This window comes from Manacus candei, unplaced genomic scaffold, assembly GCF_025592945.1.
Source record: "Manacus candei isolate 608988 ecotype Guabito, Panama unplaced genomic scaffold, ASM2559294v1 h1tg000018l, whole genome shotgun sequence".
Lineage (NCBI taxonomy): Eukaryota > Metazoa > Chordata > Aves > Passeriformes > Pipridae > Manacus > Manacus candei.
Genome location: NW_026138066.1, coordinates 7816311 through 7838313, shown reverse-complemented (window position 1 = coordinate 7838313; position 22003 = coordinate 7816311). Strand labels below are relative to the sequence as shown.

At 45.5% G+C, this 22003-nt stretch overlaps 2 protein-coding genes across 9 annotated transcripts; one reads left to right on the top strand and one right to left on the bottom strand.

Moving 5' to 3' along the window:
• Window positions 1-3526: 3526 nt before the first annotated feature.
• Window positions 3527-19152, bottom strand: LOC127470039 (thiosulfate sulfurtransferase). 3 transcript variants are annotated; one of them, XM_051785100.1, is made up of 6 exons: window positions 18455-19152; window positions 6945-9480; window positions 5702-6029; window positions 5268-5415; window positions 3904-4014; window positions 3527-3695 (listed from the first exon to the last, which is right to left on the bottom strand). In XM_051785100.1, the coding sequence occupies exons 1-2, from the start codon at window positions 19038-19040 to the stop codon at window positions 9182-9184; spliced, it is 885 nt and encodes a 294-aa protein (XP_051641060.1). In that variant the 5' UTR covers window positions 19041-19152; the 3' UTR covers window positions 3527-3695; window positions 3904-4014; window positions 5268-5415; window positions 5702-6029; window positions 6945-9181. The 3 variants fall into 3 exon arrangements, with proteins under 3 accessions (XP_051641060.1, XP_051641059.1, XP_051641058.1); XM_051785099.1 differs by lacking the exon at window positions 5702-6029 and having other exon boundaries at window positions 6945-7133; window positions 8647-9480; XM_051785098.1 differs by lacking the exon at window positions 5702-6029.
• Window positions 16978-21928, top strand: MPST (mercaptopyruvate sulfurtransferase). Of its 6 annotated transcripts, none has more exons than XM_051785085.1 (5): window positions 16978-17362; window positions 17757-17835; window positions 18246-18319; window positions 19686-20338; window positions 20915-21928. In XM_051785085.1, exons 3-5 carry the CDS (start codon window positions 18279-18281, stop codon window positions 21211-21213), a joined length of 993 nt encoding a protein of 330 aa, XP_051641045.1. In that variant the 5' UTR covers window positions 16978-17362; window positions 17757-17835; window positions 18246-18278; the 3' UTR covers window positions 21214-21928. The 6 variants fall into 6 exon arrangements, with proteins under 6 accessions (XP_051641045.1, XP_051641046.1, XP_051641047.1 ...); XM_051785086.1 differs by lacking the exon at window positions 16978-17362 and adding an exon at window positions 17378-17493; XM_051785087.1 differs by lacking the exon at window positions 16978-17362 and having other exon boundaries at window positions 17712-17835.
• The last annotated feature ends 75 nt before the right edge of the window (window positions 21929-22003 follow it).

Below are 22003 nucleotides of genomic sequence, written 5' to 3'. Positions count from 1 at the left end.
ATAGGCAGGATCAGCAGTAAGTACTCCATTCTTTTAGGAATACTGGGCTTACCTCAGGATAGATGTAGCTCTGAATTTAAGTTTTACTTCTGTGCAAGCTCTACAGCACAAAGGGTTGAATTGAATAGCAGGCTGAAGACTCTGATAAGAGTTTTTTGCATTGACTGTCTTTTGTTCTTACAGTTGTCACCATCTCTTTATATGAGCTATTCAAAGTCATAGACAGTGGAGATACCAAAGGTTGGAATTGTTCAGGATAACGTGAGATAGGCAGAGGTTAGAGGGTTAAATGAAAAGAAAAAAATATTGTTTGGAGAACAGGAAATCCTTATTAAAAGTGATATCCTGCAAAATAGTCTATGCCTAGACTGCAGGTATGCATAAGCCTGAACTTGGAAATAGCCATTACTGCAAGAAAAAGTAATGAGGAGAGTGCTGCAGAAGCTTAGATGCAATGGATCCCTTCTGTTTCAAATCTTTATAGTATAATTATCTTTATTTCAAGTGCATTGACTGTTTATAGATGACCAAAACAGTTCTTAAAAAGCAATTTTGGTGAATGGCTTAGCTAAACCAGAGAAAAATCTCACTTTTTTCCCCAAGTTCTGCCCTGTCAGATAAAAACATTGGCTCAGAGCTGCCACCCAATGACCAGACCGTGTAAAATCACTTAAATACAGGCTACCTGTGCTGCAAAGCACTGAGTCCAGTGAGACAAAATAGTGGAGGCAAATTAATTTCTCACTGCATTAAAAAGGCAGGGAAAGGCCATTTCCCCGTCCACTGTCTTTCCACTCCCTTTCCCCAACATCTATATCTCTTTGTCTGCAACAAGGTCCTTTGCTTAGAAAATTTAATTTGTTAACCTATTAACTTGGTTTGTGTTTTTGTTTTGCTTTGGTTTTTTTTTCTTCTGTATTGATTTTCTGGTGGTTTATCAAGTTGACTCAGTTCAGAGGATGCGTAGGGAAGTGTCAACACCAGCACAAAGCAAACAAGAAGGAATGAGAGCAGAAGAATGAATAGAAGAGAGATTTCAGCTGCAGTGAGCACTTATTTTGGCTCTATTCTTGTCTAACTTCATATGGCATGATACTTGGGGATTCCAAAGCTGGTTTTGACTACACATGTTCAGGTTGCTAAAGCACTCTAGTCAACACAGAGTGCACACAGGGCAATGGTCCAGACGAAGGTTCTGGCTAAATTTGTCTGTTCAGCACTCAGAGACTTCAGTTATTGATTGTTCCCAGAGGCTGCGCTGCCTCACTGAAAGCTATCATCTCAACTATCTCTGCAGCTTTCAGTGTGTCACCTCTCTAAAAGTGTTTGTCCCTGGCTGATCTGTAACAGTTGGCAAAGCAAAGAAGATGAAGGGGGATTGCCACATCTATGTTTATCATGAAACAGCTGTCACCATTTGAATGCATTATACAATGCCAAGTATTTTATACTATTTAAGTGCTTATAAAATATTGTAATTTGTAAAAAGCACACCAAGTGACTTCATTCCACTGCAAGAGGAAATGCACAGTTTGTGCACAGTGGTGCACCAACAGGACATTTCAGTCCATTTCCCTTCTGATCCAGTCTCTTTATGAGCCCTTCACAGATAGCAAAAGGGTATTTACCTCAAGCTGTACCATAATCTTGCAGTCTGCCTGCCCTAGTGCCTATTTCTAATGGCTAATAGGCATTTTTAATGTCTAGTAGAAACAGATCTGTAATTCTACGTGCAGATTCAGCCCACATTATGTGTTGTGTATTAGCTGCTTGTGCCCTGAACTGCCTGCTTCCAGTATGCCAAACAACGTCAGTAGATTTCTGCTCAGCTCCATGTTTTCTGGATTAGGACCTGCTGTGGTCTCAGAAGACAGCGTTTATTATGTACCTGGAGTAATATTGGCCATCAGAGCTGGCTGCAACACAGAGAACAGGCTGTTCCTACAGAGCTGCGCTTTTTCAGCCGGAGCTAGTGTGGCGTGTACTCAGGCAGGAGCCAGTTAGTACTGATGTACAAAGCAAACCCATAGGGAGGTTTCTACAAGCTGCCGTTTGGCCAGTTTCCTTAATTTCAAAGGCTTGGACATGTGCCTGGAAATATCAGAAGTCCAAATGGTTAATTATTGGCGGTGGAAAATGATTATCGCTTGATTATTATATTATATTAAATTTTAACCTCCTTCACTACTTTAACAAAGTCAGCATATTGTTATCTAATCACCAGCCAATGGTGAAATAACAATCCTAATTCTATCCCAACACAGTTCATATCAGGGAGCAAAGCATCAATCTTTTAAAGTGTGAAAAGCTTAGGACCAGACGGGAAAGATCAGGGCATTGCTATTCCCAGAAATGTACTTTGTGATTGCCACACCAAACTGCTACACTTTGGAGCTGGGAAGCAGAATCCTGCAATAAGGACCATTAAACTTGTGAGAAAAACACATCAGGAAGCTCTAAAGACCCTGCATGTCCTGTATCATTCAAGCCCTTGTGTGGTCCTTGCTTACTGTCCAAATACACTCTTGAATTTCAGATTGTACAGACTGTATGGTGGACATGTTTCTCTCTGAGAGACATTTATCTTTGAGTTAGGGAAAGGGCTGTCAGAGACAAGTAAGGCTTATGAGAGCTTCAGTAAGGGTCCGTGCACATTGTGGGGTGATTTGCAGATTGGAGAAGCTTCTTGCAGCTTTCCTATTCTCTCTAGGTGGGATAAGCTGTTGTTTGGTTTTTCATTTGCTTGGCCTGCAATTAGTGTGGGCTTTAGTGAATGCACTGATGCCTCCTCTTCTCAACTGAATTTCCATTTGCTTTCACACATTACTGCTGCTCCCTGAAATCCTCCATGTGACAGATATAACAACAGAATTAGAATGGTGTGCAGAAAACCTTCCTTGCCTACCCCATGTAGGGTGCCAATCACACAGAGCCGTGCCCAGGTTATTAAGTGGACATGGTTTGGTGCCCTTCTGGCAAGAGAGCCCGAATTCACCCTGGAAGTATCAATAAGGAGCTGGTTCTTCTGGTGTGTCTAGCTGCCCTGTACACACAGATCTGAAGCTTTTCTGTGTGGGAGCTTTCTAGTCTTCAGTGAGAGAGGTAGACAGCACTCAGGTCCTTGGGCAATTTTGGTTTGTTCCCAGTGCATCCTCTGTATTTCTCTCTGGACTGCTGGGGCAGCTGTCCACGCATCACAAATCTTCTGGCAAACATGAGTTTTCTCACACACACACATGCACCCCTTCCACCGTCACCCTCTTACACCGCTCACAGGTCCTACTCCAACTTAGGTGCTGAGTAGATGAATTTCTATATGGGCTTCTCTCACCACCACATCCCTCTGCAAAGATATGTGCCTCACACACCAATCATTCCTGCTGTACTAGTGACCAACAAAGTGTTTTGGGTTTTTTTGCATTTATATTCAAATTTATCTTGCATTACTCTCCCCAGAGATACTCTAATAGAGGGGGCAAGAGAGAATCAGCAACAAACCTGCTGTTGACAGTTAGCAAGCAATGGGTTCAGGTTTTACATGGAGGTTTATTAGATGGCTGAGGAAAAAGATCACTTGCTGAATGCACTCCAGTCTTCAACCTTCATCTTCTAAGGCTTGCCTTTTTTATCCCCGTATTTGTCCTTCATTGCTTTCTGCACGTTAAGATCTAGGAAATATTTCTCATACCATTTCCCTGTAAAGAAGGCAAATCATAGTTCAGATACAGCCTCCTTCCTAGCGCTATTATACCCCAAGGATTATTCTAGCTGCAGAGCTCCTCTCTTCTTAAAATGCTAATTTTTAGTCCTCTTGTGACTTTGCCCAAACCCATTCATTGTCCTTGGCAGAAGCAGCACCCATCTAAGGAATTCAGCAAGGTACTTTTCCTGCAGAAGCCATACCTAGCTCATAAATCCTCCTTCCATGCCAATTTTTGGGATCTCTGATTGCCTTCTGAATTACATCAGGGGTGTAGGAATCTCTCATCAAGCTTCGGCTCTTCAGTGGGCCACCTGCAAGGAACAGCAAATAAGGAATTGTATGCAGAAATCACCCTACTGCAGTCCTGGAATTGATCAGGGGAGCAACACCAGCAGTTTCAAGGGCTGAAGAAAAGGCATGTGTTGACTGCAGTACCTTTGACCAGATCTGTGACTAGTGCTGAACAATAGCTTCATTATCTCCCAGGAGGGAGCTTGTGTTTGCCAATTTATCTGCTTTTCATCCTCAAGTATGAGATACACACAGAGGTTGCTGTAAGGTATCATCTTTATTTGTATCCCAGTGCCCTTTCTTCTTTAGTCGAGTGCCCACTTACCTCATGTTGAATCTCCTCATTCACGTGAGTAGCTTCCTACTCAGCAGCACAACTCCACAAAAAAACTACCATCTTAACACTCCAGCCCTCCTTGATCCCCTTTTCTGCCACAATACTTGACAGATAATTCCCAGCTGTGACTTCTGTATTCATCCCCTCTTGACTTTTAGCCACGAGGGGGCTTTATTTTAATCTCTCATCCTTTCCACTTCACCTTTCTTTTTATCACACCTTTTTCTTGACAATAATGATTTTGAGCTCCCTGAGGAAAGATGTCCTTCCTTTCTGTGTGACTACACAAACCGAGGACAATGCAGTCTTCAATACCCAGCAAGGTCTTGACATGGAACGTACTGTACAAGGAAAAGGAATGTGTCTTATGCTGGTACATGAGAAACTAGAATCACAGACAATTATTTCAGAGTTTCTTGGATATGATGGTAACAAAATGGGATGATTGCTCAGTTTCCAATATTTGTTTTGATGGAAGGATCCTGGGGAACCTTGGAAACAGAGGTTTGGGCAAGATATTTCAGAGCCCCACATCTCTAAAGTCTTGAAGAGAAATAAAGTCAATACTGGAACTGGAGATAACTAGCAACTGGAGATGACAGGGGACATTGAATTCCAAATGGTGTCCATTTGGACAGGTCTGAACATGGAGGACAAGAGTCATGACTCATGTTTGCTTTTCACATCTTGGAAAAAAAAGAGTGAATGAAAAGAAAGGGACAGGATACATAGAATAGAATGGAAGGATCTAGATTCTGTTTCCTCAAGTACCACAGTCTGGAAAAGCAGTGACTGCGGATAGAAGGAATAAGCAGAGAAAGTGAGTATCACCTATAGTCAGATGTCTGCACATAGCAATGTGGCTGCCCTGAGTCCTGGCAAAGTGTAGATGGAATCAGCTTTGAAGGTCAGGGATAGGCATGTGTGTCCCCTCACCTTGGAAGAGATTTGATCTCAGGTTGTAACCCAGCTGCTCGTAATCTGAAAGAGATGTCCAGTCCAAGGACTTTTTTGTCACTTCAGTACAGTCAGTGAGTCTTTTCTGTCCTGTGTCTAAATCTGCATTGCACTGAGCTTGACGTTGCTGAAAACACAAACAACAGAGAACCACTGTCATTCCACATTTCCTAAGTGCAAACTCCTGGTATTTCCGCCCCTGCATAGCTCTCTGAGCTATGATTAATCCCTGAGACCTGGGTCTATCCTTGAGTCTCCCTCAGTGCTGTTAAAACTGAAGCCATGGCCCATGGTGATAAATATGGTAATTGTGAGTCTGCTGGCACTAGCAGCAGTTCAAATGGGATCTGGATCAGGTAGGGATGTATGTTTGGATTTGTCAAATTAACTCAGGACATGATATACAGGCTTACCTTCTGCTCTTGAGGCAGTCATTGGAATGAAGACATCAGCCAGAGGGGTAGGAAGCCTAGTGCTTCACCAGGGCTGACTTGAACCACCACCAGCTTGGGTTTTACACTGTGCCACTTCTTTGCAGCAGCATGTCTTATACGATATTGGGATCCTGAAGCTGAAGTTACTGTATCAGTCAGACTCCAGGAGTCAGTGCTGCATGCTCTGCAAAGGTATTAAGGGACAGATCCTCTTCCACAAAAAGAACAGGGCCACAAGAGATGAAGAGAGGAAGCCAGTCCTAACTCACAGGGCACAATCTGCTTCTTTTCTCTATCACTGTTGATTCTTTTTAAAGAAGAACCATACAGTTACACATGATCAAAGTGCAGGAATCTGTGCTGCTAAATAAACTGCTGTGTTAACTTCCACCTCCTACGTAAAACAAAACCAGGTCTGTTTGTTATTATTACTATATTCAGTGGAAAGAACTTTACAGTCTGCTAATGTAGAAATTCCTCCTCTTCTCCCATTTCTTCCAACAAAGCAGAATTTTTGTGTAGTGAGGCAATGTGCCTATTTCCCAAATCCCATTCATCAATAACTTTCCTTTTCCCAGTTACTCCTGGACAAAATGACACTGAAGCCTGAAACTGTTCCTACTTTCTAGTTTGTAACTGTATGTGATGTTATTGTCATGCTTCTTGTTTTGCTTCTGACTCCGAGGGTCCAAAGTCAAAGCACCGCTCAGAGACTCCTACATCTTGATGCCAAGAAGGACTTTAAGGCCATTTTACCATCCTTCTCAATAACAGAAGTCACAAGAAGTATGTCTTATTCCTTTGCTAAGCCAATCCTGTGACGGGCAATAGACAATCAATTAGAAAAGACATATCTTGATCAAAGAGCTAAAAATGGTTAAACTTGATCTTTCTTTCTGAACGAAAGATTTAGTATAGCCTAACACTCTGACTTTCTTGACATGCAGCCTTGGAGGAAGAGGGAGCTGTCTTTTGAGGTAGAAAACTAACCTCCTCAGATAGGTGTAGGAACTGGCCATTCTCACCAGCCACCAGGTGTGGCCAAGAGTGGTTTCATATGCCTTCCACATTTGACTGGGTGTCCAAAATATGAGGAGGTTTCATTGACTTTTCAGACCTGAGGAGCCCCATGAATGTCAAAATGAGACTGGATTTTTTTTTTAAAAGGAATGATCCATGATTTACCAAGAGGAAAAGCCTCTTCCATAACTACCTATCTCACCTGGTCCATGATCCCTGGTGATGTCACAGTGATTTGTACAAGCAGGTAGGTCCTGCTGAAGTCCAGGTGTAGAGGTGGGATGGAAACTGAAGAGTAGAGATGGTTGCTGGGGAACAGCATTCCCTCCTTCTATGAGCTATGAGCTCCCTCTCCATGGGAAACAGAATCCACATGGTGTAAAGGATTATCCTGGCAGATTGAAAAAACAAACAAGGAGCAGAGTAAAAGGTCCATGTCTCATGAAATACCTGTACCCAGAAGTTCACATCACACACAGGATTTCTTGGAGACTCTCCTAACACAGTCACGATAATCAACAAGACTGTATGTCAGCAGAATTGGATCTTCTAGCATCTCCAAATGCTTCACGTGAGCTCCTGACCCTGATCAGAGAGGAAGGAAAATCATAGAATCATAGAATAACCTGAGTTGGAAGGGACTCAATAGGATTGTTGAAGTCCAACTCCTGGCTCTGTATAGGGCAGCCCCCGGAATCATACTATGTACTTGAAAATGTTGCCCAAATGCTTCTTGAACTCTGTCAGACTTGGTGCCATAACTAGTTCCCTGGGGAGCCTGTTCCAGTGACGGATCACCCTCTGGGTGAAGAACCTTTTCCTAATATCTAACCGAAACCTCCCCTGACATGGCTTCATGCCATTCCCTCAGGTCCTGTCACTGGTCACCAGAGAGAAGAGATCAGTGCCTGCCCTTCCGCTTCCCATCAAGAGAAAGTTGTAGACTCCAGGCTGAACAAGCCAAGTGATCTCAGCCACTTCTCATATGGCTTCCCCTCTAGACCCTTCACCATCTTTGTTGCCCTCCTTTGGATGCTCCCTAACATTGTTGTGGTGCCCAAAACTGCACACAATATTCAAGGTGAGGCTGCCCCAGTGCAGAGCAGAGTGGAACAATCCCCTCCCTTGACCGGCTGGCGATGCTTTGCCTGATGCCCCCCCAGGACAAGGTTGGCCCTCCTGGCTGCCAGAGTACTGCTGACTCATATTCAACCTCGCCTGCCCTGCCTATCCCTCCTGAAGAGCCTGTAAACATCCAACATTCAGTCACAGGACTCATCCTCTAAGTTTCATTTATGCCAATGATGTCGTATCTCTGGGACTGGGCCAAAGGTTCAAGCTGCTTGTTTGTTCCTCATGCTGTATGCATTGGTAGAAACATTTTGAGTGTGGTTCATTGTAGCTGACACCTCATGGAGCAGACTGAGGGATCTTACTTCCTCAAGTTTTGGCATGCCACCCCATTGCTTATCACTGGTAAGCCTGGTTTTGTCCCTTTCCCCCTTCCAATCTAGCTTAAAGCTCTCTCAATAAGCCCTTCTAACTCCTGAGCTAAGATCCTTTTCCCCCTTTGAGACAGGACAACCCCATTTATTGTCAGCAGGCTCCATGTTGTATAAACTGACCCACGATCAAAAAACCAAAAACTCTGCTGGTAACACCAGTCTCAAAGCCAGGTATTCCTCTACATAATCTCCCCGTTTCTTGCCCCATCATTCCCTGCAACTGGCAGGATGGAAGAGAACACAACTTGTACTCCAGATCCCTTGATCTGTTGAGCCAAGACCCTGAGGTCCCTCTTGATTGTTTGCAGCCTTCTTGTTGGGACCTCATTGCTGCCTATCTGGAAAACCAGTAGAAGTAATAATCAGTGGGCTGGGAAGTTCCTCTGTGATGTGCCTTACCTGAACACCAGCAAGGTAACACACATCCTGATGGGTTGGATCTAGTTGGCATGTGGAAGGCACCCCCATTTTCCACATTACAAATGGGAAGAGATTGGGCTGGTAAAAAGTCTTACATTGAGTTAATGACAGAACCATTGCTTGACCCTCCCGTGTCCCGCATCCAGTCCAATATTTTAGCCCCTGACTTTTCATTCATCCTGCTCCTGACTCGAACTCTCATCAGGCCACTGGAATTTCTGATAGTCTCCAGGGAATTGTGTAACTCTCCTTCATGTTGCAAAGGTGCTTTTCCCACTCAGCACAAGCATGTTACAGGTAACAGAGAAGAGTTCAATATATTCACAGATGCATCATCTTAGATTTTATTAATTGAGAAAACCCAGAAGATTAATAGAAATCTACTGATCATTCTTCGAAAAATTTGCAAAATACAAATCAGCATATTTTTTCCTTACTTCTATCTCCTCCCTTTCACCTTACTCTGGGCTGGAAAAAGCTGCCAGACCTCACTGCCCAAGACAAAGCTCTCACTCTAGGCCTTGTTGCGCTTCACCTCAGAGACCTTGTAGTGTGGTGGGGCACGGTGGAACCACTCTGACCAGGAACCATCATAAACAGCCACATCCTGCTTGCCACACAGGAAGGCTGCCAAGGCAATCTGACACGCCGTGACACCTTTGCGGCATGTGGCCGTCAGTGGCTTTGAGAGATCCACTTTCTTCGCACGGAATATTTCTTGGATCTCCTCAATACTCTTCTCATGTCCGGTTTCGGATAGGAATGAGTGGAAGGGTATGTTCACAGCACCAGGGATGTGGCCGGATTCCAGCCCTGCAAGAGTAAATAGGAAAAGGAAATGTGAGCAAGGACACACTAATGTAGGTGGTGAAAGATGCTCAAGAAAGAGATATTAAAGAGGCATCACTGCAGATACTTTCACTCTCTCCAACAGACTCGCTTGTTTCACTTGATGATGAAGATGCAAAGCAGTACAGGACTAAAAGGAGGAGGACAATGATTATTCAACTTTGCTGAAGTCAAAGCTTCCAGAATATTTAGCAAACTCTTTCCCCACTGAAAGCAGTGAGAAGTAGAAATCTGACAAAGCCCTAGACATGACAGGAATCAAAGAACCAACACAGAAAAAGCTCTAACAAAGGCATTATAGGCATCTATGTAAAGATGAATGCAGCAGCACATTTTTGAGCTTCCCCAAGTATGCTAGCAGTGCATAGAAACAGTTTTCAGAAGCAGGAAGCATGGTCTCTACATGGAATTTGTGAAAGCAGTTATATGTTCACAGTTTATTTCTGTGTCACCTTAAAATCATATTTCAGAAAAGTAAATAACAGAAATCACAGTAAATCATAAAGCAACTTTAAAGTCAGTTATATTATTGCTGAGGCAGCTGTCCTGGGACAATGGGGTCAGAGAAGTGAGAAGTCAGATTTTGTATCACTTTTTATCCACTCTATGGATGAAATCAGCATGGGTTATGTTTTTCTGCTGGTATAGTTGACCACTTCAGGCAAGTTGAAAGCTGCATTTCAAAATAAAGTCTTTAGAGAGAAGCAGATAAAAAAATATGATGGATAAGGTTGTCATCATGCCCTTCAAATACAAACTCTGTCACTATAGGCTTAATCAATAGAAGCTTTTCCACTGATTTTGAGAGGCTTTGGATCAAGCCTTGCTGGAGCCAGAAAAACTATATATTACGTTGAAAATGCATTTTGGGGAATGATTCCTTGCTAGGTTTGAACTTCTAATGAGACAACCCTGAGAAAGTTACTTACATAGTAATCTATTTCACTGACAGCTTTCCAGTTGCCCAAGTCACCATGGTAACTGATGTCAGGAGAAGAGACTGGGGCAGGAAATGTGTCACAAATGATTCTAAACTATACCTAGTCAGAGATTGACATCACACATCATAATGACACTGCAGTCTCATCATTCATGCAGACTGATGTCATGACATGACGAGATATAGAGAAAACAGGGCTTTGGTAGCGTATCGAGGAGGGGAATTTTGCTCTGCTGGACAAAGACAGAGCCTAAAGACAACCAAAGATGTCCTGAGTCAGCTTCACAAGTTCTCTCCCTATTCCAGATGGCTCCTCTTTGTCTCTTGATTCATCCACCCTGAGTGCTTTAGAAATATGGCACAGTTGTCTAGTAGTCACCTCATGCATCCTTCAGAAGTGTTTAGCATTACTGAGAGAAGTCAGGAGAAAAACTGCTGACTTCTACAGGGACTAACATCTAAAAAGGAAAAAAAAAAATTAGAGACAGTGTTTTGGACCGATGCTTTCACCACATTTTTCCAGTTTCAGAAAACAAGTTTATCACTTCAGTACAGAGAACTGCAAAACTCACTTATCAATATAGTGTCTGTATGACAGAGAGGAAATAAAACCTGAGTGTGAGAAAACGTCGTATGTAGTTCTCAGACTGCAAAGCTTCTTACTAGAGAAAGCCTGGGTTAGGCCACCAGTCTCCCACAGAGTGAATGCTCCCGACCCCGTCATTCAGCAAGGAATTTCTGTGGGGCTCTGCTGCAGTACCAGTGATTGCCCCAATACAGACAAGTCTGTGAATCACAGAACAATGCTCTCACACCATCCTAGGGCACTGGGAAGTGAACTGAGATCAGGAAGTCCTGGAGGTTGAACTAGAAGAGAACTCTTGCTCAAAGGGAACTCTTACTCAAAGAAGCTTGCTGGGCCATCGATTCAGGTCCTAGGTGACCCAGGTACCACGGTCATTATCACCTGTCTAGCCTGTTCACACACCTTAAAATAGGTCTGTACCCCTCTCTTACTGGAGATTGCTGTGACAACTCATCACCCTTAAAGAACTCTTTGGGTAGGAGCTGAGCAGATCTGAAAAGAACACTCTCATTTTAGAGCAGTTTTGATTTTGATCTGTAGGGAGACTTCCTTGCTCCAGAGATTCAAAACTCTGTTGGAGTCAGAGACCAGTGCTTGCACTCTGCGGTTGAAAGATGGGGAATTCTGTAGAAACTGCATTTACTCATCTATGTGGGTGTTCAGCTGAAAGACAGAGCTGAAACTGCACAACCACAATCCCCTGGGCTGCCTAAGAAGTGCTTTTGAGTGGTTGAGAAAGTTTCATCATCTCTCTCTGCTAGGTCAAGAGCAGAGAAACACAGGTCTGGAAGGCAAGGCTGGATGCAGCTGGGATCTTAACAGGGGAGAGGATACATCTGCTCCTGCCTCAGACAGAGCATACTCCATGCCAGATTCTTGCAGTCACCCTTAGAAACTCCAGAAAGGAACACTAGGACTAGAGAGCCTGGGTCCCAGCTACTACAGTGATCACTTTATAGGCTCCCTCTCAAAAAAAGCATCTATCTCAGAAACAGTTTGGATTCTTGTCACAAAACTTCCCACTGAGGCACCTCCTTGCTCATGTGAGGAGGAATAGTGATTTTCAATATTTACTTCATCACGGTCAGTCCATACACCATTTATCCTTGAGCTAACACTGCCCTACAGCTGAAATAGCCTTTTCCCCCTTCTGCTATTGCTCCAATAGACTGATGGTAAGCCCTCAGCACTCTCAACAACCTTACGTCCTCAGCCTAAACCCAGTAAGAGCCTGTTAGAAATGCTTTTCTCTGCTTTGGCCACCCTAGGAACAGTTCTAGGTGTCCACTAGGCTTCTGGATAAGGAAGTGACATTTCCTAGCATCATAATTGGTAGACAGGAGGTTAATGATTGCTATTACCAAGGTTAAATTGCATCTGAGGTTCTTGCATTCAAGTCTTATCATCTTCTATTGCTTCCAAACGTGGGTCTTCAGCTCGTAAGACAAACATAAGTAGTTAAGTGTTTTGGGCTACTAAGCACCCAACTCTGCGTAGTGTTATACTTCCTGTCACTTCTATATTTGCAGGTGCCACTTCATAATATTCCCCATATGACCATTAAGACCTTCCCAAGGCTATGCCAGCAGCACATTTCAATAGCAACCCCCTATTTTCAGTGCCTTGATGATTCAGAAAAACATGAAATAAAACACAGAAGCATAATAATGGGACCATGCTGGCAATTTCCAGCCCCACAGATCTCCTTTCAGCATAAGCTTATCTCCCTTATCTCCTTTCCAGTCAAATTTTTAAAAAATCTAACAGTACTTGTGCTATTGGCCATCTCCTTATATTGAACTAATAACTGCCCCTCTAATGTCATGTCCAAAGTATTAATGAAGTCCAAATGGAACAATGTTACCTTGTAGGTGCTTCCAATGGCTGAAAGAAAAGATCAGACATAACTTCCAGACATGCATGTTCCCATTTTTCTTATCTAGCCAATCAATTCTGCCGGCAAGGAAATAAAGCCCTTGGCTGCAGGGAGTGTTTACCAAGGTATTTTACTCAAATTTGCCTGCATTTAAAATAATTTTTCTTGAAGTGTTTTTTGAAAGCCTTCTAGTCTATCCATGTTAGGGTAATAGTCCAACAGCTGACTAGATTGTGCTGTATCTCCTATCCAAAATATGCCCTTTGCTAGTGTTTCTATCCTACAGAACCATTCTCTGATTAAATGTATCAAATTCTTGCCTCATGGAGTTGCAATGTCACACAACTAATTTTTGACACATATTTGGGATAGAGATCAGCTGCCTCACAGATTTGAGCATGGGGATATCTTCTGGTTACACTCTCTCTTTATAAAAAATAATTTAAACTTATTTCCCCTTATTTCTGCTCTCCTTCTGAAGACTTATCTTTAGGATAGAAGAAAACACGGTAGCACAGACTCAAGACTCAGTATAATCCTGAGACTATACACAAATAATCTTTTACCTGGAACCCCTGTTAACTGCATAGCAACCTTATTTTTTCTTTCTCTCCATGTTCTCTTTTTATTCACTTTGTTCCAGAAGTTTTTGTATTTGTTTTAAGTCCTTTTGCCAAGTCTCACTCAGCTTGGTGTCTGGCAATCCTTCCTCACAATTTGTAACCTGTAATATGTTATCTTCTTCAATACTTAATCCCCTTTTCCACATCTGTTAGACTCTCTGTTTACATGTAGTTTTTATTGTTGGCTATTTATCTAGCTAAGACTACAGCCCCTCCTCTCCAGCCTTCCCTTTGCAATGAAAGCTCCAGATGGAATTTTTTAATGTCAAAGAGGTAAAATATATGCTCTGTCCATATTTAATTCCCTGTGGTTTTGGAGTGTGCTGGCTGCAGATAGCTGTTCTTTTCCAAATGCTTCCTCTCTTGCCTCCTTGTTTGTAGCAATCTGAAACTCGCATATCAGCAGAAAAGGATTATGTAGCAGGCCATGGACTGCAGGAGCTGGGAGAAACTCCTTACTCTGAGGAACTTCCTCACAAGACCTATTGATATTTAACTATGTTGATTGTCATGTCTCCTTCAGCAAGATATGGAAAGACTTTGTGATGATGTTATCAGACCACGTAGAAACCTCTTTGTTCTTTTCCCCATGTGGTCCTAGCTAAGGGAAAACATTAACCAACTGCGTAACTGTAGCAGAAAATTGTGTAATCCTCTAGTTGGCATAATCCATCCCCTAGTTAGCATAACCCCTCCCCCTCATTAACATGTCCTGCCCCCAAAACCCTTATATTGTGAAGCATGTGTTCAATAAATATTCCAGTTTTCACCCCCAAACCTGGGCTTGTTAGTTATTGACCTCTTCACTTGTTTATCTCTCTCTTCCATCAAATGGTATTTCCTGGAAGGGACAATTACTGATCTTGTCTAATCTACAATGAACACATTGTAAGGAACACTTTAGGCTTGGTCCTGGCCTGCTCCCTGAGAGTCCTCATAGGTTCCTGTGGGTTGAAACAGACTTTGATGAAGTCTCTCACTCTCCATTGTTGTGCCTCAAGTATTACTACATGGCAAAGGTAGAGCCAGCCCACTCTCAACTGCAGACTCCTCTCGGAGAAGAGAGGGGAAAAAAAAGCTACATTTCATTCTCACTCCCACTGAACGTTCAAGCTGAGCAAAAGCTTTATGTTTGGGGGAGGCAGGACTGAGAGCTGGGAAAATGGGCAAAATCTGAAGAGTTCTGTATGCAGAAGGGAGATAAGGACAACCCCAGGGCTGAGAATGAGAAGAAAAGCACATAGAAGCTCATGAAATTGTTTTGGGTTTGCTTTCTTTTTTAGAGGATGGACTTCTTGTCTGGCAACTTTCCCCTCTTTTCTCAGATGTCTGTAAAGGAATGCAGAAATTCACAACTCTTCTGTATGCATTTGTTTAGCTGTAATTCTTGTTCATCAGTTTTCAGTGCCCAGCGCTCAGAGAGGGCCAGCACTGGTAACCATCCTGTAATTACTTTTATCATCTGCCTCTGGGTCGTTAGTTCCTCCAGAAACACAGCACTGTGCAGGGACACCATTAACTACTCGGCGCGTAGGTCAGGAGTGCACATCTGACAGGCTTATGCTGCACACCACGCACGAACAACCAAAGCAACACCTGCATTTAAGACCTATGAGACCTGGCTTACAGAAACATCCATTTTTTCTCCACTTGGGCAACTGAGGTAAGCTTTTCCCAGCAACCAAAAATTAGCCATGTATTATGGCTTATCTTTACCGCTACAGAGGTCTTAATCCCAGCAAGGTAGCTGCTGCATAAAAATAAAATGGGAACAATTAATTCTTACCACAAAGAACTGAAAAACCAAAGAGGTAAAAGAATCAGCTGCAATTAGCCTCTTCTAGAGATGGAGTTCACGGAGCTGGAGAGATTAATTGACTTAATTAGGAAGTCAAGAACTGAGGCAATAATTAAACTGAAATCACCCGAGAAGGCACCAAGTTCCTTAACCTGATGACCATTTTTCTTCTCTAAATTGCACCCTCCCTGATTTGATGACCCCTGCAATTAATCAGCATTGATTTCAAATTGCTCTTTTAGGTGTAAGCGCTGTCTTTTACCCAGGGCTGGCTGATGCTCAGATACTGGATAGCCTGGTCCAGAAGGCTGTCAAGCTCCTGTGGAACCAGCAGCTGCAGCTGGAGAGCTTATCCTGCTGGATCTGCTGTGGGAAGCAAAACTGGACCACCTCAAATAAACTGTTTCATGCTGACTCATTTCAAAGGAAAAATCTGTTTTGGAGATGCTGTTGGGGCTGTGGTATTTGTCACCTGGTGACAACCCCTGCTTTGGGAAAGGGAACACAAAATCCACCAGCTCCCAGCAAGGAGCATTTTACTCACATCTTGGGGTTAAAATGTAACCTTCACTTTGATGGGCTGCAGTAGGCGAAGAAGTAGAATGTAGAAATCATGGCTAGGCTTCGCGAACGAAGATTTGGGAAGGCTCTATCCACATTTGTTACAGGCACGCTGGTGACTTATGAGGCCAATAAGAGATAGACATATCCGATTGCAAAAGGCACAGCAGAAAGACTCCTTAGGTGGTGTATTCAGCAGGATACGATTCTTTCTGCGTTGTCTTTTCTCCTCGAGAGTGATCCTGCGTGCGTTCTCAAAGGAAACGGCAGCGTTGTAGATGGTGTGTCTCCAGGCCTCCCGATTTGAGGCCAGAGTAGACCAGTTATGATGATCAATGTGGCTGAGGCTGAGATGTTGTTTCAGGGAGTCCTTGTATCTTTTCTTCGGGGCTCCTCTCTTGCGGCATCCGGAGGCAAGTTCACCATAGAGCAGGATCTTAGGGAGGCGGTGGTCCTTCATCCTGGAGACGTGCCCTGCCCAGCGCAGCTGAATTCTCAGCAACATGGCCTCAATGCTAGTGACTGCTACTTGTTCTAGAACAGATGTATTGGTCACATAATCTGACTAGTGGATGTTTAGGATTGTACAGAGGCAGCGTTGATGGAAGCGTTCTAGGAGACGCAGGTGGTGGTGGTAGATGACCCATGATTCGGAACCGTATAAGAGAGTAGACAGCACTATGGCTCTGTAAACACTGATCTTGGTGCTTTTCTTCACGTGTTTATTACGCCATACTCTTTTATGGAGTTTTCCAAAAGCACTATATGCCTTTGCTAATGCTAATCTGTTGTCTATAGAATGTAGAAATAGAATAAGCCTAATTCCCCCTTTCACCCTGCAACACTGTCCTCTATCACTCCCATTACCTTTCTCACCTTCCACATTGTCTTGCACAGACACTTGTCTCACTGGAGACATTTGGGCAAACCACGTGCAGAGTCATTTACAGCCAAACACTCCTGAGGTGCGGATGCAGGAATTTATTTCAGGACATGGTGTCACACTGACAGGCTGTACAGCAGCACACACTAAGTAAACAGCCAGAACAGAATGCCAACAACCTGCAGGGCAGCAGTGCAGCACTGCCTGGGGATTGCAGAAGCCCACAGCATGCCAGCTCCAGCAGCACTGGGCTCTGCTCAGACTCAGCAGCTGCTGCTGAGTTTTTCTGTGCTTTCTTCTAAAACCTCTGCATTCCTTTTTTAAACCATTTCTGTGATTCCCTTACTGAGGAATGCATTCAGTGCAAGTAGCTTGATGTGCACCTGCAGTGTCAGCTGCAGGTTGAGCTCTAGGTGGTGGAAGCCCGAGGCAAGAGGCCATGAACTGGCACTGATCCTTTGCACAAAAAAGGGCACGGGGACCTGTGGTGCCAGCCAGGCGACCAGACACTCAGAGACACAGCAGGAACCGAGGACACTGGAGGAAGAGCCAAGACTTTGTCATGCTTCGGCTGTGAAGGTAATAAAGTCCAGTGTTTCCTTTGTTTGTGCTCTCTCCTCGGAGGCACCAGCTCAAACTGTTTCTGTGTTACTATGCTTTATGGAACTAGACTTTTGAGACTTCGCTAAGGGAAACCCAGGGTTGAGCCGGTAAGGAAACCTGTGTGAGTGTGGTATGTGTAAGGGGTCAAGCAGGGCACCTGTTGGTTCACTGGAGCTGCCTGCTGCAAAGGGGCTTTAGTTCCAGCAGGTAAAGTCTCTGGTGGTGGGAGTGTGACTGCCGGAGTGCCTCCGGAACGGTCAGTCAGGGAAGTTTCTTTTCCACCCTTTTGGAGAAGTTATTCTGGGATATACCAAGGCTTAAATTACACAGCAAGGGTCTCCTTTACCAACCAACTTGAATTTCATTCCAGGCACGTTGCTGTACCAGCTGTCCCCACTGCGCAGGATTTCTCCCACCCCTGCTGCTTGTGCATCCAGTGTTTGACCAAGGTAACAAAATCAATTTTTGTTCCTGTAACTTGGGGCATCCAAAAGAGAGAGGCTGACACTCCATACATTTGGTAAAGGTTTTGGGCTTTTCTTAGTTAAGCCAAAGAACAAAGATCAGCTCAGGCAAGTTATCTATTTGCTGGGAATCAGAGTGATAAGAAGAATGTCCCTTGGGTTACTGTATTACCTAAAACCTTGGCTTTTGCTGGTGCATTCATTATGGTGAGAGGTGCCTGTATGAATACTGATAGTTTTTGTGTGTCTGCTGGTGGTAGATAGGACCCTGAACAATCCCCTGGGAGCTCTCAGCTCTCATGTTTGCATTCTGACTGATAAACTTCTGCAGTGTGTGGGATGGAGGATCTTGGAACCAAATGACTGCAGCCCTCTTCTCCTATTTCCTCCTACAGCTTTATAGCCAACTGCAACAAAAGCATTCTGTGATGGCACTGGGATCTGAACGCTCAACTGCGGATCCTTTAAGGTAAATCAACAAGTCAGGGTGAGGTATGCCTGTGCATTAGGAAAATCTGTTTGCCAGCTGCCAGGAGCTGTTACACCCAGACTAGTATTGACACTCATCCTGCTCTGGGGCAGGTGCCGCTCCCACCTCCATTACCTTGGTCCAGCTCGGTCCCCCGGAACCGGCCCTCAGGGCGGGAATCCACCACCTGGAACTTTATGGACGACACGTTCTGTACCATCTCCTCAAAAGTCTTCACCAGGGCCCTATTTAGCCTGGCCTTGAAGACAGCAGGGGTGGGCTGGCTGACCTCTGCCGTGACGGGGTGCCCCTCCTTCACCCAGTTCTTGAAGCCACCGTTTAGTACAGAGACCTCCTTGTGCCCAAAGGCCCGGAACATCCACCAGGCGCGGGGGGCGTAGAAAGTGCCCACCTCGTCCCCGTCGTACACCACCACGTGGGTGTCATTGCTGACACCCAGCCGCCCCACGTAGTCGGCGAAGTGGGACTCGCTGGGCAGCATGAAGTCGTAGGGGGAGGACTTGTCCCGACACTCCTCGATGTCGAAGAATGACGCCCCGGGGATGTGCCTCTCTTTGAACTCCTGACGGGCGTTTCGCTCCTTCGGGGGGTACCAGGAGGCGTCCAGCACCCGCAGGCCGGACCCCACCCGCCCGGCCCGCACCGCCTCCGACAGCCAGGCGGCGGAGACCAGCGCCCGGCTAAGCCCCTGCCGCGCCATCTCCAGGGACGGGCGGGGGCGCCGCGACCAGGATCCCGCACCCCTCACGCGCGCACGAAATGGCGGCAGGGCCGCGGGCGGGAGGTGCGGCCGAGGGGCGGCGCGGAGGCGGTGGCAGCGCCGGGACCGGCCCGCTGGGAGCGCTCCCGCTCCCGCCCTCCGGCGGCGGCCATGGCTGGCGGGCACTGAGGCCCAGCGCGGAGGTACGGGCGGCGCGGAGGGAACCGCGGCCCCGTCGGGACGGGGAGCTCGCAGAGGGAGGCGGCGGGGCCCCGGCTGCAGGTGTGCTGCGGGGCGGGCACAGCCGTGGGGCAGAGCCCTCCTGGTCGTGGGGCCGTGCCTCGCCCCAGGACACTCGGTCTCTGGGGCTGCCCCACGCCCCTCTGGCTGCTGTCAGCGCTGGCTGGGGTGCCTGGAGGTGGAGGGGCCAGGTGACCTGGGCGCAGGGCAGGATTGCCGTGGTGTCCCGCTCGGGGCAGGGTTTGGGCTGAGCTCTGTGAAACTACTTTCAGGGCTGGAGTACTTCAAGCTCCTCATCGTAAGCTTAGCCAGCACCTCAGTGCAGCCAGAGGTCCCAACATGAATCTTAGTCCATTTGCTTTTTGAAAGGCTGGTTTCTAATTTGTGACTTTCTACCTTTTGCAGACAGGTGGATTCAGGCAGACTTCAGGAATTGGCTAATCTCGGCCAAGACTCCGGAGTGATGTCGCAACAACTCCTCTACCGTGCACTGGTGTCTGCAAAATGGCTTTCAGAAGCCATCAAGTCCCAGCAAGCTGGGCTGGCCTTGAGAATCGTGGATGCATCCTGGTATTTGCCAAAGATGAAGCGTGACCCAAAGAGGGAGTTTGAGGAGCGCCACATCCCTGGTGCAGTTTTCTTTGACATTGACCAGTGCAGCGACCGAACCTCACCTTACGATCACATGTTGCCCAAGGCTAGTGACTTTGCCGAATATGTGGGGAAGCTGGGTGTGGGGAATGATTCCCATGTTGTGGTGTATGATGGCAGCGACCAAGGTCTCTTCTCAGCACCCCGGGTGTGGTGGATGTTCCGGGTCTTCGGTCATGAAGCTGTTTCCCTTCTGGATGGTGGCCTGAAGAACTGGCAGCGAGAGGGGAATGCACTGAGCTCTGGGAAAACCCAAGTAGCTCCATGCGAGTTCCACGCCTCCTTGGACAAGTCCCTGGTGAAAACGTATGAGGATGTCTTAGATAACTTGGATTCCCGTCGCTTCCAACTAGTAGATGCCCGTGCTGCAGGACGGTTCCGGGGAGTAGAGCCAGAGCCCCGAGATGGTAATGTGCCTTCTGAAACACTGGCATTTTAAAAAGGATCTTAATTTAAGGTGCCCATCACTTTGACTCCTGTAGAGGTAATGAATATGGTTGTCCCTTATGGGATGGGACTTGAGGCAGTGTGTCCACCTGTCCTCCTCTCCTTTTGACTAGCAAGTGCTGCTCTTTGAAAATTCAGGAGTGGGGAAGTCACGTATTTTTTTTTTCCCATGAGAGGCTGGAATGAGGAACATAGCTTTCCATACACCTTGAAAGATATTAATTGGTCTCTCCATGTACTGGTGCTGCTCTTCGCCTCAGATCGGCCTGTGGAAGTGCTTCATCAATGTGGGTTGCTCTGATGTGGAAAAAGATGTGGGAGAAAGAACAGGGTTGTGTCCATGTGGTAACCTGAGGGTTAGAGCCATCCTTCCTGAGTAATCAGTAATTTAGTAAAGAAAAGTTTAACAAAAATAAATGTTTTTGTTTTAACAAAATACACTAAACAATACATATTCCTCCCAGTGAAACAGAGGAGGTTTTGCAATAGATTTGTCCCAGACAGTAGAGGTTAATTCCTATCTGTTTTTCCTCCAGGAATTGAGCCTGGTCATGTCCCTGGGTCGACGAGCATCCCCTTCACTGATTTCCTCACGGAGTCTGGCTTAGAGAAGACCCCTGAGCAGATCCGCACTCTGTTCCAGGAGAAGAAGGTGGACCTCTCAAAGCCGGTGGTAGCCACGTGTGGCTCTGGGGTCACTGCCTGCCACGTGGTTCTGGGCGCATACCTCTGTGGCAAACCAGATGTTGCAGTGTACGATGGGGCCTGGGTGGAATGGTACATGCGGGCACAGCCTGAAAATATTATTTCTGAGGGAAAGGGGAAGACTGTGTAATAAACTACTTTGTCTCCCAGCTGTGCAGGTAATGTGCCTTGAAACAGGATTTGGAAAAGGGGTTTAACATTCCTGGTTAAGTGTCTTGAGCTGAAGATGTTGGATAACAATTATGCGCACATGGTGCTTGAGCACTTTCTCCTTACCCTACTGTTGCTGCTTAGGAGGAGAATAAAGATGAGAGCAGTTCTGGGCAGCCAGCTCTAGGTGACCCTGCTTGAGCAGCTAGGGTGAAACAGATGTCCTCCCAAGGTCACTTCCAACCTCAGCCATTCTGTGATTCTGTGCCTGTTTTACCCTATTGGATGGAAGGGAGAGAGTTCTACTGCCAGCATGGAGAATTAATTGAGTCAAGCCAAGCTCCTGACACAGAACATTCCACCATGTTCATTCATAGAATGGTCATACTTGTATAACTGTGCCTCATAATCCAGCTCTCTGCCACTGTTCTAGAAGCCATCTATGCACTTTATAGCCATTTTGAGTTCAAAACTTTGTGGAAAGACATGGCTGTTAAAAGGAGGAAGTATGGCTTTCAGGTTGGCACTTAGGCTAGAGACTTAATTTGGATTTCTTCTTTTACTTGGACTCTAACCGCAATGTGTACTTAGCCAGCCTTGTACCCCCATGGTCCCAAATCCCCCTTGAGAAAAAGAAAAGATTCTGGGATTTAAAGAATGTAAATAAACATACGTTTCAAGGTCTTTCTGCTGAATGGATCTTATGTGAGTGTTGTTTGGATGATTCCTTTTCAGGAACTCTGCTTTTATGGGATCACTTTGTCTTGATG

Coding starts and splice junctions, on each gene's coding strand:
- MPST (XM_051785085.1), top strand. CDS start 18,279: ATGGCACTGGGATCTGAACGCTCAACTGCGGATCCTTTAAG. Junction 18,320..19,685: donor TCAACTGCGGATCCTTTAAG/GTAAATCAACAA, acceptor TACCTTTTGCAG/ACAGGTGGATTCAGGCAGAC. Junction 20,339..20,914: donor AGAGCCAGAGCCCCGAGATG/GTAATGTGCCTT, acceptor TTTTTCCTCCAG/GAATTGAGCCTGGTCATGTC.
- LOC127470039 (XM_051785100.1), bottom strand. CDS start 19,040: ATGGCGCGGCAGGGGCTTAGCCGGGCGCTGGTCTCCGCCGCCTGGCTG. Junction 9,481..18,454: donor GGGGACCGAGCTGGACCAAG/GTAATGGAGGTG, acceptor TTACTCTTGCAG/GGCTGGAATCCGGCCACATC.